General features: G+C 45.1%; 1 protein-coding gene across 1 annotated transcript; it reads right to left on the bottom strand.

Annotated features, from left to right (window-relative positions):
• Nucleotides 1-960: 960 nt before the first annotated feature.
• LOC135379108 (uncharacterized) lies at nt 961-14,971 on the bottom strand. Its single transcript, XM_064612363.1, has 5 exons — nt 14,801-14,971; nt 9,202-9,504; nt 8,968-9,063; nt 7,270-7,337; nt 961-7,000 (listed from the first exon to the last, which is right to left on the bottom strand). Exon 5 carries the CDS (start codon nt 6,972-6,974, stop codon nt 1,134-1,136), a length of 5,841 nt encoding a protein of 1,946 aa, XP_064468433.1. The 5' UTR covers nt 6,975-7,000; nt 7,270-7,337; nt 8,968-9,063; nt 9,202-9,504; nt 14,801-14,971; the 3' UTR covers nt 961-1,133.
• Between the last annotated feature and the right edge of the window lie 1,216 nt (nt 14,972-16,187).

Below are 16,187 nucleotides of genomic sequence, written 5' to 3'. Positions count from 1 at the left end.
CAACTGGACACATTACTTTAAGGACAACTGCACGTAATCATCTAATCACACGCACACAAATCGAATTTTTGACGTGCATTTTTGAGTCAGACGTGGTTCCTTTACACAGACCTTGATTACATCAAAGTAATATCTTCCGTAATCTGTAACTACACTGTAATCTGTAACCATAGCTGACAGAGCAATCTGGAACTCATACATCAATTCGGTTGTAATGAATGTATAACTGACAATATAGTTAGTTTACACAACTCTGCAGCGAAGTGAGCGAGAGTTCCGAGATGATTTGAATTAAGCCTTCTCCAATGTGCGAAAGAACAATGTATTTTATTTACATTTTTAGATATTTCGGTATATACATTTTGAAACCCAGGGTGGTGAAGTCGGGACCCATATATGTCCAGGGTTGAACGTGGGTCAGGGTGACAGGTACAGGGTGAACTTCACACATTTTTGGACTAACATTGTCACAAAAGCCATTACCACCCTAAAAGGTGTAGCACTGCGCGACTCTTTTTTTTTTTTAAGAAAACAATGTGGGGCAAAATCGCTGTATTACAGTTATCTAAAGGTGGGGTGTACGATATAAACAGAATCACAGGTACTGTTGTATAAAATGGCTAACCATATAACTAAACACGTTAGGAGTTTTAAAAAAATGTGTTTACACATTTCCGAATCGTCTTCTGGACCATCTACCGAACAGTGGTTGGTAACACAAAGAATGATAATGATGATTCAGCTTTTAGTGCACCAAAGGAACTTTCGTCATACAGCGCCAAACAAAGGTAACAAACTTAACAATCTAGTTTAAATAAATACAAAGATAAATTAAAATAAATACTATGGAAAGAACATACTTCAAAAAGTTAAACCAGCCAGCTTTGCTGGTAGCGAAACTGGTGACTAGAGCACTATAACATGAAGAAGGGAAAAAAAGATATAGGCAGTAGCCATGGCCATTGCAAAAGTTTTTTATTTTTACTTTTTTTTTTCACGGAGGAAGGCAAGGACTCAGTATACTGCTGTTGATGCCTCTCTTAAAACAGCCATATCCTCTTAAGAGCTCGTGTCCACTGACAACTCGGTGCCACTTGGTACTTAACCACAACCGTTGCCAGCAATCGTCAGCATCATGAATGAAAGTCACTCAAGCGAGTCCATATCTGACGGAAGCTGAACCTCTTCTGAACTAAGCTGAACATCTTCTGAACTAAGCTGAACATCTTCTGAACTAAGCTACGCTCCTTCTGAACCAAGCTTACTTTACTACTTTCGATGACGTCTTGTAATAGTTCCTTGCCTTCGTCGTCCTCAGCAGAAACATTTGTATGAGGAAGCAAGAGAGGAATATGATCCAAGTAACATGATCTCTCTGTCTGTCCTAGAGGCAGATGTGGATTACTCCCTCCATAAGACTGTGCAATGTCGTGGAGTGCTTCACGAAAACACACGTCTACTGCACTGACATCTGAGTGGAGAACCATCAGTTTCAGACAAGATGTCTTTCCCATACTGATATTGTCCGTACTAAATGGCAGCGGGGAAGGCGTCAATAAACTCGCAACGTCATAATCACAGGAATATGGCAATAATGTCACCAGCATTCCTATCATATAACGTTGTGCACAGGTTTTCGTTGCTGATTCGCCTATCCAATTAGGATAGTTTATAAGAGAGTGAGGGATGAGGCATCTCAGAACATTCATTTTGCTTTCTTTAGCGGAAAGAGCACAGCACGTGTAACCCCTAGTGTCGCGCGTATTAGGGAAGGAGTGGGGAAGAAGGAAGTTCACGATATCAACGGCGTCACTTTCACAGGCCAAGTGAAGAGGTGTACTTCCATAATTGTCACGGGAACTCATTCTAGAGCGGAGTAATAATAACTTTACAACGTCTAGGTGTCCATTTGAGGCACAGACATGCATGGGCGTTCTCCGAAGCACATTGATCACGTCCACTGACGTATAAAAAGGAATGAGAAGCTTCACCACATTTGTGTGTCCCTTCCTCGCGCTCAAGTGCAATGCAGTGTTCTCTTTTTTATCTGTAAAGCACACGGATGAATGGGAGAGGTGAAGTTCCACAGCTTCCACATTACCTTCCTCTGCTTCTATTAGCAACTTCGTATTGCCATCGTCGTCGACCATTTCCGTGTCGACATCGTCAATCTGGGGATCATCGGTTTTATTCATGTCCGACCATCCTTGATATAACGTAGCAATGTCCTCATTTTTTACTCCACGTTCTACATAATCCTGCTCACTGAGATTTAAATGCGGCATTAACAGCTTCACGTAATTAATGTAATCTTCTTTTATCACGCATAGCTCATCCTTGGCCATATTATGTAGCAGTTTACGGCTATAAGGATCACCAGCGATGACATCTAAATGGAGGAAGAGAAGTTTCAAACACCAAATATCTTCCTCGAAATCCCATTTCACATCCACATGCACGAAGCTTCTGCTGATCCTCTGTGCATGCCTAGGGTCACTGTGTCGCAAATAAGGCCATAGAGTTTGCATCACTTTCCTTCTACCACCTTGCGCCCAGATGTACAACGGTGATGAGCCGAACGTTTCAGGGGAGTTCAACAGCAAGTGTGGGATGAGACATCTCACAACGTTAGACTTCAAACTCAACTGATATTTCAGACTTTTCCAAGTAACGTCTAAGCACGTTTCTCCTTCGTAGTTAAGCACGTGTGCATTTGTGTGAGGTAGAAGAAACGTCACAGCTTTAAGGGAAAGAGAGTACGAAGCCACATGAAGTGTTGTGTTAGGTCTCATGTGATGTGTGTCATATGTCCGAGTGCGAAGGAGTAACAACTTCATGGTCTCCAAATCATCTCTCTTTGCACATATATCCATCGGAGTTCGTTGATTAATATCCAAAATATTCACTGAGGGATAAAGAGGAAGAAGTAGCTTCACAATCTCTGCATCTCCACTCAAGTGCAAAGGAGTTTGAAAGTATCTATTTCTATTGCTCACGGATAAATGTGCGAGATAAAACGTTGTTCCTTCCAGATTTCCATCCTTCGCGCTAATGTGTAACATTGTGTTTCCATCCTTATCAAGAATTCCCATATCGCAGTAAGGAAGGAGCATTTTGCAAACAACTGTCGACTTTGAGTAAAAAGGCACAGTTCTATTGTCATTGTATCTAATACGATCAAGGTTTCCAATTACCGAAGGCTCTGCAGAACATCTCAAGCTTCGTTTCTTGCGTGATTCTAATTGGTCCATGGTGTCTTTGTCTAGATTTACTGTGCTCTCTCTCGGGGACACATAGCTCAGATACACGTCTAAAATGTCTGGTAGGTCGTGTATCACAGCTGTGAGTATAGCTCGCTCTAGAAAACTTCTCTTTAGCTCGAAGGTTTCACATCTGCGCAGATTTTCGGTAGAATATTTCACTGCTTCCTCACTGCATCGAGCGCATAATACGTTGAGTTTCTCTGTCATAGCTGGAATTATAGCTTGAGTCCCAGCTTGAGTGATACGCTGAAAATCGTGCGCCCGAAGCTTAGCCCACCAAATATTTGTTAAAAAAGGCTTATCCTTCAAATATTTTATCAGCCGTTGCATCCCGTCTACGTTCCATGGGGGGAAGAGTTCCACGTACTTGAATGGTGACATTTTGAACAAATCATCCTTGATTAGTTCATCATTCATTGGAAGCTTCTCCAATGTCTTTTTATCAGCATGCAGGACAGCTACGTGCAATGGAGTCCTTCGGAGTTCATCGACAACATGCATGTCTTCTGTTTGGATATCACGTTGCTCAAAATATGAAGCGTCGTTGTTTATCAAGGCAGAGTGAAGTGGATAGGACATCGACGCAAGTCCATCGAACAACAGCATTACAGCCTCGTAGTCCTTTTTACCGTACAGTCCGACGACATTTTTCCTAAAGCTCGGCCTTTTTCTGGCTTTTGTCCTTTCCAACAGGTAGTGAGCTGCGAAGAATTCAGCGAAAGTCTTGTGAACGAACTCCGGAATTCCTCCATCGTTAATTCCATTCACAAAACCTTCTTTGAGAGAATTGTCCGCAATGCCCTCGATGAATTTTCCTTCGGGATCTAACTGGTCTAGTTCATCTTCATTCAGTAAGACTTCCAAGTCATCCTGATGAAATATACACTTCATAGCGAGGAGACCGTGGTTTGCGTAGAATGGAGACTTCGCGGTATCGTTGTCCCCTCGCACTGCACATAGGGAGATGCTTTCTTTCACCTTTTCCTTTCGGTGCACAAGGTGCTTGTACTCAACGAACATCATGTAGATGTGTACAGTATATATCCTGCCGCCACAAATGTCAGCAATATTAAGGAGCGAAGAGTAATCGTCAGACTTTGTAATTTCCCCACTCTCCATCTGAGCCATCATACGAAGTAGGAGAGGGGTTTCCAGGATTGTCTTGTTTTTCTTCTTCGATGTCCCGAACAGTTGCTGGAATTTTTGCGCAAGTCCGTCATTCCTGGTGGCCAGAGTTTCTCTTTGGGCCCTATATTTTGTGAGGAAATCATTCTGGTTTTCATCAGAAAAAGGAACGAGATCATATGACACTGTGTGCAAGGCATCTTGTACATAAGGTTTAAACACAGTGCGAGTAAAGAGGTACACCTTGTAAACTTTTCTGTTGGCTAGAAACGATACAAGTTGCAGCACACAGTTGCGGCATTCCTCGTTGACTTCATCGAAGCCATCCAACGTGACAACGACCTCGAAAGGGCTTCCATTCTTCAAGCTTTCCTCGAACAAAGCGAACTCCAGACCATCATTTCGTACTTGGCACAGATCCGCGAGATATCCCAGACTAGGCGACGCAGTTTTCACTAATGCCATTCTCTGAGGAAGGTCGACGTAGAGCACCCACCGCTTCTTGTCTTGAGTTTTCAACTCTGTACACAACCGCGATGCCAGCACACTCTTTCCCATACCAGGTGCGCCAGACACGAGGACGACCTTCCCGGGCACGTTCAGCAACGTCTCTGTCGTATAATCGCCACTTCCCGTCATTGGAAGGTGACTGAGACGTCCGTTTGATTTGGTCCACAAGAGTCCATTACGGGATTCGTTTAGCCTTAGCAAGTGCACTACCTTCCCTCTGTAATTATCATTTCGTAGGAGAGCTTCGTAGTCACATGTCTCCTGGAGGACCACAAACTTTTCAAAACGCGTCAAATTATCTTGATGTTTTGCCTCATAACCTTGAGGTACAAGTTCTGCAACACAATCATGCGGACACCCCAGAAGTGCGAAAGCCTCATTCTCGTCGTCCATTCTGCACTTTTTCAGGTCAACTTCCACAGCCCTTGTAAACACTCGCTCCACATAACAGTTCTTAACACTTCCTTCTAGTTCATGAAGCAGAGGTCCCACGTCAATGACCAGTGATTCACATAGCTTTAGGAAAACCGAAGTGTCTACACAACGTAAGAAGGTGTCGATATTCATTACGTTAGGAAAGCCAGAAACATATTCGCCCTGAAGTTTTAGGACAGATTTTTCGAAAACGTCTGTTTTGCACCTCTTCGCGACATGCTCCAAACTCGCTTCATGGACGTTAGACACTAAAGGTTTCTTGTCAAAATGTGCTTCTTCTTCCACTTGCTTCAACAAGTCATCCTTGCCACTGTCTTCCACAAGCAAGATGACTTTCGCTCCAGTCACACGGGACACTTCACTCAAAAATCTGAGGTCCTGTCCGAAGTCTGTGTTAGGACGGACCGTCACGAGCACAAATGCACATTTGTAGTCCACTAACACATCTGTCCAGTCCGTCTGGGATGTCTCGAAAAACAAGTATGGCTGGCCCGAAGATTGCACAGCGTTGTGAACCATTATTTCGAGAAGGCTCAGCTCTGGACAGGTAAGTACGTGAAGCGACCCTTTTTTCAAGATACTGGTCTTTAATGGCTTTTCGAAATTGACGTTAAGTTTGCCAATGTTGAAAGATCTTTGGAGCCTGGCGTTTTCTTCTTTGATCCTTTCGGCGTCTGCCGAGGGGATTCCACTCTTAATGTATTCTCGCATGTCCGGGATGACATGGTCCTTGAAAAACCTTAGCAGTTTTGGAACTTCCTGTTCCAGAACCCTACGACCTTCCTCGCAACCATATTGAACCAGAACGTGAGGAATCCGTACAATTAACTCTTCTTCCTCATTTGTGTCCATAAAAGCTTGTTGGATGAGAAGGTTCAGTTCTCTCTGCCTTGGTCTTATGTCATTCAGAATGTCTTTGTATCGCTGTTCGCTCTCCGTATCATTGGTGTAATATGGCTTACCATCGTTCCTGTACACTAGGTAAAGTGCCATATGACATAACTCATGAATAAGTGTTCCACAGACTTTGGCTTCTGCAGCACGACCCGCGACGAACACTCTTTGTTCTCTGCAGAAAGTAAGGCCTATGTCACCTCTGTTGGAGCTTCCCGTGGTCCCTTGAACATTTTCACTGTTGTAGTCGAACCTTATTTCTAGGTGTGGCGTTCTTGCAGCCACTTTCAGAATAATCCTGTTTAATTCATCACCAGAGAGCCGCTCAATCATCTTCTCCCATCGTACACCGAAGTCATCACATCTGGTGACGCTCACAGATTTGCTTTTCAAATAGTCTATGTAAGAGCTCTCGCATTCCGTGGTGTAATATCGTTGGCGACGAATCTCAGCTCGTTCAAGGGGTGTGAGATGTTGGTAACACGAAGATTCTTCTGTGTTCTTGAGTCCACATTCACGCGAGACTAAAATGCCATGTATACGGATGGCTTTCTGTTCGACTGCTTTGTAACGAGCTGACCTTTTTGTGACAGGATCCAACCACAGTTTCAAATCAGGTGCAGCATCCAGGCACTTTAGAACACCAGCCTCGTCTTTCGCCGCAATGGCTTCGTGCATTTCCTTCCTGAGGTCTTCCCACTGTGGCGACCTTTCCATGTTGAGATAAAATTCAGGTGTCGAAGCCATGCCTTTGGAGATGTAGCGAGAAATTCCTGTAATTTTGAGACGGAAATTAGGAACAGACTAATTGAAATACAACAAGCAGGTGAAGTGCGGTAATTCGTCTGGAACGGAACCCCTGTTCCGAGGGTGTGAGACATACAAGACAGAGGGTCAGAACAGGACTCAAAAAGCAAAGGAATTGTCTTTGTCACAGGTACGCTAGGTCGTGGAAAGGATGTCACGGATAGACTGTGTGGGAACGTGAGAGAGGGTTGGGTAACGCATTCTGGAGTCGGGGCTAAATAAAAGGATTACCTACCTTACAACAGGGCAAGGAAACAGGAGAAGGTCCTGGGCAGCTCAGGTAGCAGAGTACGAGCACGGTATCTGGAACCGGAAAAACAGAAAAGTGTCCTGCAAAACACTGTATAGACTGCATTGAAGTCCGGCGAGATCAGTGATTTCTTTTTGGGAACTACCAGGGGAATTGGGAACATTTGGGAACTAACGAACCAAAACAGGGAAATAACAGGAGGATTGGTTGGAACTACCTTGGTTGATGAATTTAAAAAAAACGGGAATTCACTGCTCTTTTAAAAGGACGCTCGTGTCCAGAAACCCGTATGTGGAAGCGGAACCACTATGCCCGGTATGGGTCGACAATCCACATGGCTATCTTTTTTTTAAATTTTTCTCATAGGAAAAGAGCTACGATATTAAATAAAGAGATTTTAAAGGGACTATGAAATTTCCCGAACCCCCATACTTTTTTTCCATGGAAACTGTTCTTCCCGCAGAGAAACTAATATGCCACAAATTTTTCCGGACGAAATCGCTCCACTCTGCGAGGAGCGCGCGCTGGAAATGTCTCTTCCGCGTTCCTCCTCTCCCGCGCATATTTCCCTGCCGATGGTGTAACTGTACGGACCGCTCTTCGGTTCCCCGTTACGTCACCGTTTCCACTCCCGATGAACGCATACGCGGGATCCTACGGCGCATGCTCCTGGCGGGATACCTCGGCTCGGCAACACGTCACGATGACGTGTTGCTGAGCCGGCCGTGGTCGCGTCAAGTTACCCGTTGTGTCTCCTCTCGGCAGCTCGTCACGGCGCGGCGCCAGCTGTCCTCCCTTCGCCGCTCCGTTTAAATTCGCTCCCGAGAAATCCGCTCGCGCGACGGAAGTAAAATTTCGGTTCTAGACTCAGAACAATGTCTTCTTTCGAACGAAACGAAGAAAAAAATCGTTTCATAGTCCCTTTAAAGCTCTTTTAAAGACGTGATACCGCCGGAGCCTCCGCTGCTGCAGCGCCATGTTAACTTCCTACCCAGCCCATAACAACACACTTCAGTCTATTTATTTATTTATGTGTCTGCTAAGAGCCTAAAGCCTTACCAGCAGTACACAATAAAAAACACACAACATAGGAATGTATTAATACATACAATAAAATGAAACGTTCATAGCACAATGAAAAAGCAGCTCGCATTGGCCATACTTATACAAACAGCAGAGTTCACATGCGCGATGAAGAGCTGATTGGACACTTCTCATATTACTATTAAACGAGTCAACGCAAGCAGAATTAATGTTACTTAAAATCTGTATTCTTAATGAGGGACATTTTTCTGTAGAGCTACAAAAAACATGGAACATTCGCAGCGCCCTGGTGTTGCGCTTTGGGACGGAGAGAGCTAGCCTCGTAATTACACCAGTACAATATACACGATTTTGTAGACACTTATACAAAAATACCTGGTCACGGTAAACCCCTTTGCTCAAAAGAGAGTCTCTTTACAAGGATCTACTTCTACATTGTTTACTTCAGCGTCGTCCCGTTGTTCAGATTATGGACTCTTTATAAAGGTCAATGACTGTATCCCTTTATGAAGGAACCCGTGACGTCAGATGATATTTTTATTTCTCTAACTCAAAAGGGAGGCGGAAGACTCTCATAGAAGAACAGATCAGAAGACGAAACAACATTCTGAGTGACAGAAGGCTCTGAAGGAAACTTACCTTATTTACGTCGTTATACCAGTGTACAAGCGTCGCAGTTCCCTGGGTGCCCTTGATTGGATGAAAAGTGTCGTTGAATGGCTCAACGAATGCCTGCTACGGTAAAGTAAAAAATAAAGAAATAAATGTCGAGGGAATGCGAGCTTCACCAAGGTCACAGCGACCAACTCTGCTGTGTGGCTCACTGCAACATCGCCATCACGGAGCCTATAGTAGTGTTAGAGTCCTACGAACCTTTGTTGGACATCACGTGATATTTGTCCCCGTACCCTGCGGATCACCGTTGTCAGTCCTTGGTCCCCGCGCTCATCGTTTCCTAGTTCCGTCGATCACTTTCGGTACGATCGCCACGTCGGACCAATGGCCCTCCTGCAACGTGCCACGTGACATTCAAGGCACCCAATGATCCGCCATCGTTAGGGGTGAGACGTGACGTCACAAGTGTGGCGGAAGCGGAAGCAGTCTTGTCTCAAATTCCATATGATGCCTGCTTAATGCTTTGTAGTTACATACTTCACTTGACCTTGCAAGGGATATCTGGAACAAAGAATGTAGAAGACGATGAATGATGGAGAGCCGAGGTTCACTTTAAGAGCAGGACAATAACAAATGCGCTGAGTGTTCAAGGAAGAAAAGACGTTTCATAAGGCCATGCCCGTCAGCGCGTTCTAATGAAGATCGCATCCACAACGTACGCATAAGCAATCCGTAATTCAACTTTTAGATGCCACCCTCCCATGCCTCTAATGTTCTTTGTAGTGTCCTATTGCTCCATCTGCAGCTACATTTATGCAACCCGTTGGCAACTGTGTACCCGCCCTGATCATCGATGGTTGCAAAAAATAAACATGGCGCTCGAACGCGCGCAGTTTTGATGAAACTCCGTTCGTAACATAACCACAAGAACACAACAATGGTGTCAGAAGTGGGATGTGCTTGAGGACTTGACGGATAGTGTTCTGAAATATTTCAGCTGCGCTACTGATGCCAAAATTGAGGCGTTTGTATCTGAATAAGCCAGCGTGAGTCGAGAATGTTGTGAGCTGTCTTGAAGGCATGTCAAGGAGGATAGTATAGTCAGGCCTCCACAGCTCCCCGCATTTGCGGCAGTAGAAAAATAAAATCACGTCACAGTCACGTGGTATTACCAGGCCTCCACAGCTCTCCGCATTTGCGGCAGTAGAAAAATAAAATCACGTCACAGTCACGTGGTATTACATCGTCAGGCATCATGACGGATGCCCATTGGCCAAAGGAGGATGCGCGCTCCGGGATTGGTTGATAAAGTTTCGAAATATCTGACAGCTCACTTTTCGCGGGCAGTCTGGGCAGTCGGGCAGCTCCATGCAAGGTCGCTGCGTCTCCGCGGCTCGCCGGTGTCGGTTGACCACAACGCCCAAAGAGGAAGTGTACGCGCGGGTTTGTTCGTGAGCTATAGTGACTCTGGCCATGTACTGATCTCCGATAAAGTGTCAACCTACGGACATTCTTGCCGGGTCGGAACTGGAATGCTTGGTGGCTGACGCCTGAGGAACACTTTCGAGCGCTGTCGCATTTTCAAATACAGTGACTAAGAAGAGAGTGTTCGTAACGACAAAAATATTTCCCGTGACTGTGTGACCTACGGTGCATCGCCAGAATGAGAAGAAGATGCTCATCTGTGAAACGCACGCACTCGTGGACTTCGCTCGCCTCCAGAAGTAGTCTGTATGTGTGCTTTGCAAGTTCGAACTTGGTTTGGTTGATGTCAATTCAAGGAACGAATCGTCCTGTACGCACGGTGAATATATGAGTCAAGCATTTGAGTTTATACGTTGCATCAATAAATATGTATTTCGCCTATCAAAAATTTCTTAGTTATTTTGGAATAACGGGCGCCAGGTATGAAATCCAGTAGAAGTCAATGGCAGCCAGGGCCGGCCGAAAGCCGAGCCAAACTGAGAGGTTGCTGATTGGTTGGCTGCTAGGCATCACGACGCATTTTCATTGGTCGTATGTCCAGTGTTGCCTGAATTATCTCAAACTATGGGCTCTATGGGGAGCTATGAGCGCCTGGTATTACATCGTCAGGCATCATGACGGATGCCCATTGGCCAAAGGAGGATGCGCGCTCCGGGATTGGTTGATAAAGTTTCGAAATATGTGACAGCTCACTTTTAGCGGGCAGTCTCGGCAGTCGGGCAGCTCCATGCAAGGTCGCTGCGTCTCCGCGGCTCGCCGGTGTCGGTTGACCACAACGACCAAAGAGGAAGTGTACGCGCGGGTTTGTTCGTGAGAGTGAGCTATAGTGACTCTGGCCATGTACTGATCTCCGATAAAGTGTCAACCTACGGACATTCTTGCCGGGTCGGAACTGGAATGCTTGGTGGCTGACGCCTGAGGAACACTTTCGAGCGCTGTTGCATTGTCAAATACAGTGACTAAGAAGAGAGTGTTCGTAACGACAAAAGTATTTCCCGTGACTGTGTAACCTACGTTGCATCGCCAGAATGAGAAGAAGATGCTCATCTGTGAAACGCACACTCGTGGACTTCGCTCGCCTCCAGAAGTAGATTGCATGAGTGCTTTGCAAGTTCGAACTTGGTTTGGTTGCTGTCTATTCAAGGAACGAAACGTCCTGTACGCACGGTGAATATATGAGTCAAGCATTTGAGCTTATACGTTACATCAATAAATATGTATTTCGCCTATCAAAAATGTCTTAGTTATTTTGGAATAACGGGCGCCAGGTATGAAAACCAGTAGAAGTCAATGGCAGCCAGAACCGGCCGAAAGCCGAGCCAAGCTGAGGGGTTGCTGACTGGTTGGCTGCTAGGCATCACGACGCATTTTCATTGGTCGTATGTCCAGTGTTGCCTGAATTATCTCAAAATATGGGCTCTATGGGGAGCTGTGGGCGCCTGGTATAGTGTCGTATTGTTCCATCTGCAGCTACACTTATGCAACCCGTTGGCAACTGTGTACCCGCCCCGATCATCGATGCTTGCAATCGACGGTTACAGATTTTTCATTTAAAAAACTATAAGGGCTATATAGACAAGCTGTTTTCACTTCTATCATCTCTGGGCCCCCGGCCGACGTTCTTGGCCATATGTTGCTCAACCGTCAAATCACTAATTACCTAAAAATCGTTAATTAACTGTTTAATTATAAAAGCTACGAAGTTGTCCCAATGAGAACGTCTGTTCCTTTCGGTGACCTGGTATCGCAGCTGTTTTCAGAACAAGAATCCGTTCGGTAGATCATCTGCAAAAAATTCGTGAAGGAACATCTTTTTTCTTTTCATTATTTTGTTTATTGCACATCTTCGGAGACCCGTCTTTCCTTCACCCCCAATGTGAGAGGGGGAAAGAGCACACTGTCGCAGCCCAAGATAAGGGCAGTTCCGATCGCGTCACCCGATACATATGTATTTGTTTTGTTTCCACAAGTTAAAGCTCACCTTCGACGCATGAGGCGGCACTGAGGCAGCATCTTCGACGGATGAGGCTCCTTCACCATCTCACATTGGGGGTGAAGGAAAGACACGTCTCGAAAGGTGCGCAATGAAGAAAACAAAGAAAAAAAATGGTGTTCCTTCACGAATTTTTTGCTACCGACCGATCTACCGACTTGATTTTTGTTCTGAAAACGGCTACGATATCGGGTCACCGAAAGGGACAGATGTTCTCATTGGGACAACTTCGTAGCTGTTATAACGAAAAAGTTAATTAACTGTTTTTAAGTAATTAGTGATTTGACGGTTGAGCAACATATGGCCAAGAACGTCCGCCGGCCCAGAGATGATAGCAGAAGAACTGCTTGACGTATACTTCAACCAGTTCTTCAGTCCAGTGTTATCGGTATACGCAATCACAAATAATAACAAACAAATTAAAAAATAAAAAATTTAAAAAATTAAACACTTCACGCTTTAGTTTGACTCGCAGACAAAAACGGGACTCTCGAATTGGTGGAAGCTCGCGAGACAAGCAATATCTAGTATCTGTTTTCGATTTGGAAAGGTATGCCACTGCCTTTCTAAGTTCATCGTTCTAAGAGCTTTTTTTTTTCTTTTCTTTTTAAATCTTCGTGCCCATTGTCAGTAACAGAAATACTAGGAAGAACTGCAACTGAAAAAGGAAGATGAAACAAAATGACAGAAAAAAAAAAACGCCTAGTAAGAATCTGTCCACTTACGCAGCAGCTCAATAAACAGTATCAATAATAATAAGAAAATACAGGGCCGTGAGCACGTACGCATGTAAGTCCGTGCAACGTCCCGCCATCTCCGTGTAACATCCTGCGAGGACAAACGACGGATATTTGTGGGAAGTCCAAACCGTGGCCACTCGGAGATGTGTGGGGGACGTCTGTCGGAAAAATTTCCGTCTCCCAGGGAGATCCGGATTTCCGGGAAAGGATATCCTCAGGAACACTACTGGAAGTTTTGTTCCGTTAGGGCTAGTAAAATGCCAGGCGGACGAGTGAACTCTTTGAAGTGGACCCCGCCTGTCAGCTATGTGGCAAAGGTATCATATACTGACAGAATGTGACGCGACGAATGCGAAGAGTGCCACGAAACAACAGAAAACCACGAAGACGCCGTCGCCATATTCCAGGAAACCGAAACCACATCGGGGGGTTACTATATCAATGCCGGTGGCGTTCCGAACAGGACGCTGATGACGTCTCCAAAATACGTTTTTGTTTCTGACGTGTTGTCCTATGAAGAAAACCCGCTCAGAGAACAAAGCAAAGTAACGGTCTTCTTTCGAAACAATGCCAGCACATAGGATGCAGTGTGTGTGGGGGGGAGGGCGATCGCCCCCCCGAAACGTCAGTTTATAGATTGGATTTCCCTCCCCCACTACGCGCTCCCACAAAGAACCCCCCCCCCAAAAAAAAACGAGGGTCTGGATGCGCCCCTGGGCCAGCACAGGATCATTTGCTACAAAAAGAAGAAAAAACAACACGAGAAAGGGGGATATATTTATTAGAACAAAGCGAAAAAGGGAGGGGAGCCCAGCAAAGCAACAAAGGCGCAGTCAACACTATTGTAAAGTCGGCTTCCCCACAGTAAAACCATAAAACGGAACGATTAGAAAATGTTTCGCTAAATTTAGAGCAAAAGAAAGAAGTAGTCTAGCAACATCGAGATTTTCCTAAAGCTGGCTTCCCCTCAATGCACACGGTAGTTAGGTGAAGCCGACTTGCAGAATGACACCGCCTACCACAGGAACGTCATACTTGGCATTAATCCAACGACAAGCAAGGGGCACGCTTATCGGTGGTCCATAGGTAACATATATGGCACCATTCGGACGCAGCGTACGTTATTTACTCTGACGACTCAGCTTAATAGATAACGAGCCGCAGAGAAGTAAAAGAGATAGGGCGCAGACTACCGTATTTTCACGTGTATTAGCCGCGGCTGGTTTAGCGCACAAAGCAATCGCGTCGTATTACCCGCGGCTTATCTGCAAAAACATTTTCAAAATGTATCTAAAAACGAGTCCTGCGGCTTATCTGCGGTGCGGCTAATACGCGTGAAATAACGGACACTGATGCATGATGATGAAGGAACGAATAACCGTGAGACTGAGAACTCTTGTGCTTGTCTTCGTGTCCCGTGTCTCTTAATTATTCGTTCCTTCATCAGCAGAGAAGTTACACGGTCAGTATAAAGGTAGAGACAAGAAAATCCGGCGGCTAAAACTACGTCGTACGGTTGACGATCAACAATTTACAAATACAGTGAGAACAGTGGGGGGGAAAATCGTACAGACAGTAAAAAACTACAACACGGCATTAATAATAGTGAAAGATGGTAAGTACGCATCAAGGATCTCACCTTGCTCTGGACGTAGCCGACGTTCACGTGAAGAGCCCGGAGCGGCAATGACGTACGAAACGTGAAACCACCGAGAAACCTGTCTGGATGGCGTGGCTCCAAGGGGCGCTAATGACGCGCGTGAATTCGGTGAATTCATGTGCTACGATGAGGATACATGCGCATGCTGCTGAAGACATGAAAGCGAAAAAAAAAGTAATGTTACCTCACTTCTATGGAAGATTAATACAAAAATACAGCAACTGACATCTCCCCTTTTTGACCGCGGCTGTCTCCGTTCGCGTAGTTTCGGTTTCACTATGTCTACGAATATACCAGCTGGTGAAGATGATGCATAATGAAAAATTCTGAGACTAGGGAAAACGAAGGGATTTCGTGTTGCGTCTGTCCTTTCGAGTTCCATACTGTCGGTTTTTTTTTTATGTTATGCATACCAGCAAGCAACATTCAACGTCATCGCCATCACATACATGGCTGCCCCCACACAGACACAGTGTCTGCTCAACGGAGACTCGACGCAAATGAATCTATCTCTTTGCACCGAAACATTTGGGATTGAAGCATTATTGTGTTGACCGGAATTGTTCCTACAAGACTATAGGGACTATCAGGTAAAGGAGCACCACGATTTCCGAAGCACCATGAGCCTTGTTTGAAGGACCGTCCTGCTATCCACGTAGTACTTGCCCATAAATCGTGCTCTCGCAGAGAATTAAGGCTCGCGCTTTCCGGTGTGTTTTGCAGGCACGGGTGTCGCTGGACTATTTCGTATTCTGGAAACGAAGATCGGGAGCTTTTTCGGAAGAGACCATCCCAGCAACTTCCGCGAGCAACAAAACTAAACGTGTTCTGCCAGGTACCCCATTCTGATATACAGGGTTCGCCAAGATAAACTTCGGGGTTTGTAACGAAGATTAAACAAATAAGAACAGTGTCGGGAAGGTAAAGTAGATGTTAGGGGACGTATTATGCCTCAAGATTTTATCTCGATACTGCCATTTGGTCCGTTTCTCTGCGGATAAATCGTGAAAACTAGAAAACCGCCGCTTAATCATCGACAGTGTCATCATTTGACCCGGGAAAGGATTTTCACCTGAAAATGTCATTCCCTAAAAAACCTATTGCGTTATCACACTTTGTTACATGAAGCACGCACGTTACATCGTGTAATTGACATCCAGTTTCTTTGTGTAGCTCGATGTAAGACAAAACGAATGACATTCGGTGCGATTGTCATTGGACGGGAATGTCATTCAGTCTACCGTGTGATGGGGGGTACTCTTCCCGGTGACTCTTTTTGTTCGAGTCTTCCTCAGCACGCCAATTTGTTCGAGGTGTCTTGTTTTTTTTTTTATTATTGTTATTATTACAATTTTTTTTCTTTTTT

Source organism: Ornithodoros turicata, chromosome 1 (assembly GCF_037126465.1).
Source record: "Ornithodoros turicata isolate Travis chromosome 1, ASM3712646v1, whole genome shotgun sequence".
NCBI lineage: Eukaryota > Metazoa > Arthropoda > Arachnida > Ixodida > Argasidae > Ornithodoros > Ornithodoros turicata.
Note: the sequence above shows the minus strand (reverse complement) of the source record. Positions and strands in the feature narration are given on the sequence as shown.

Bases quoted from the DNA above. Each gene is read 5' to 3' on its own strand.
- LOC135379108 (XM_064612363.1), bottom strand. From the start codon at position 6,974: ATGGCTTCGACACCTGAATTTTATCTCAACATGGAAAGGTCGCCACAG.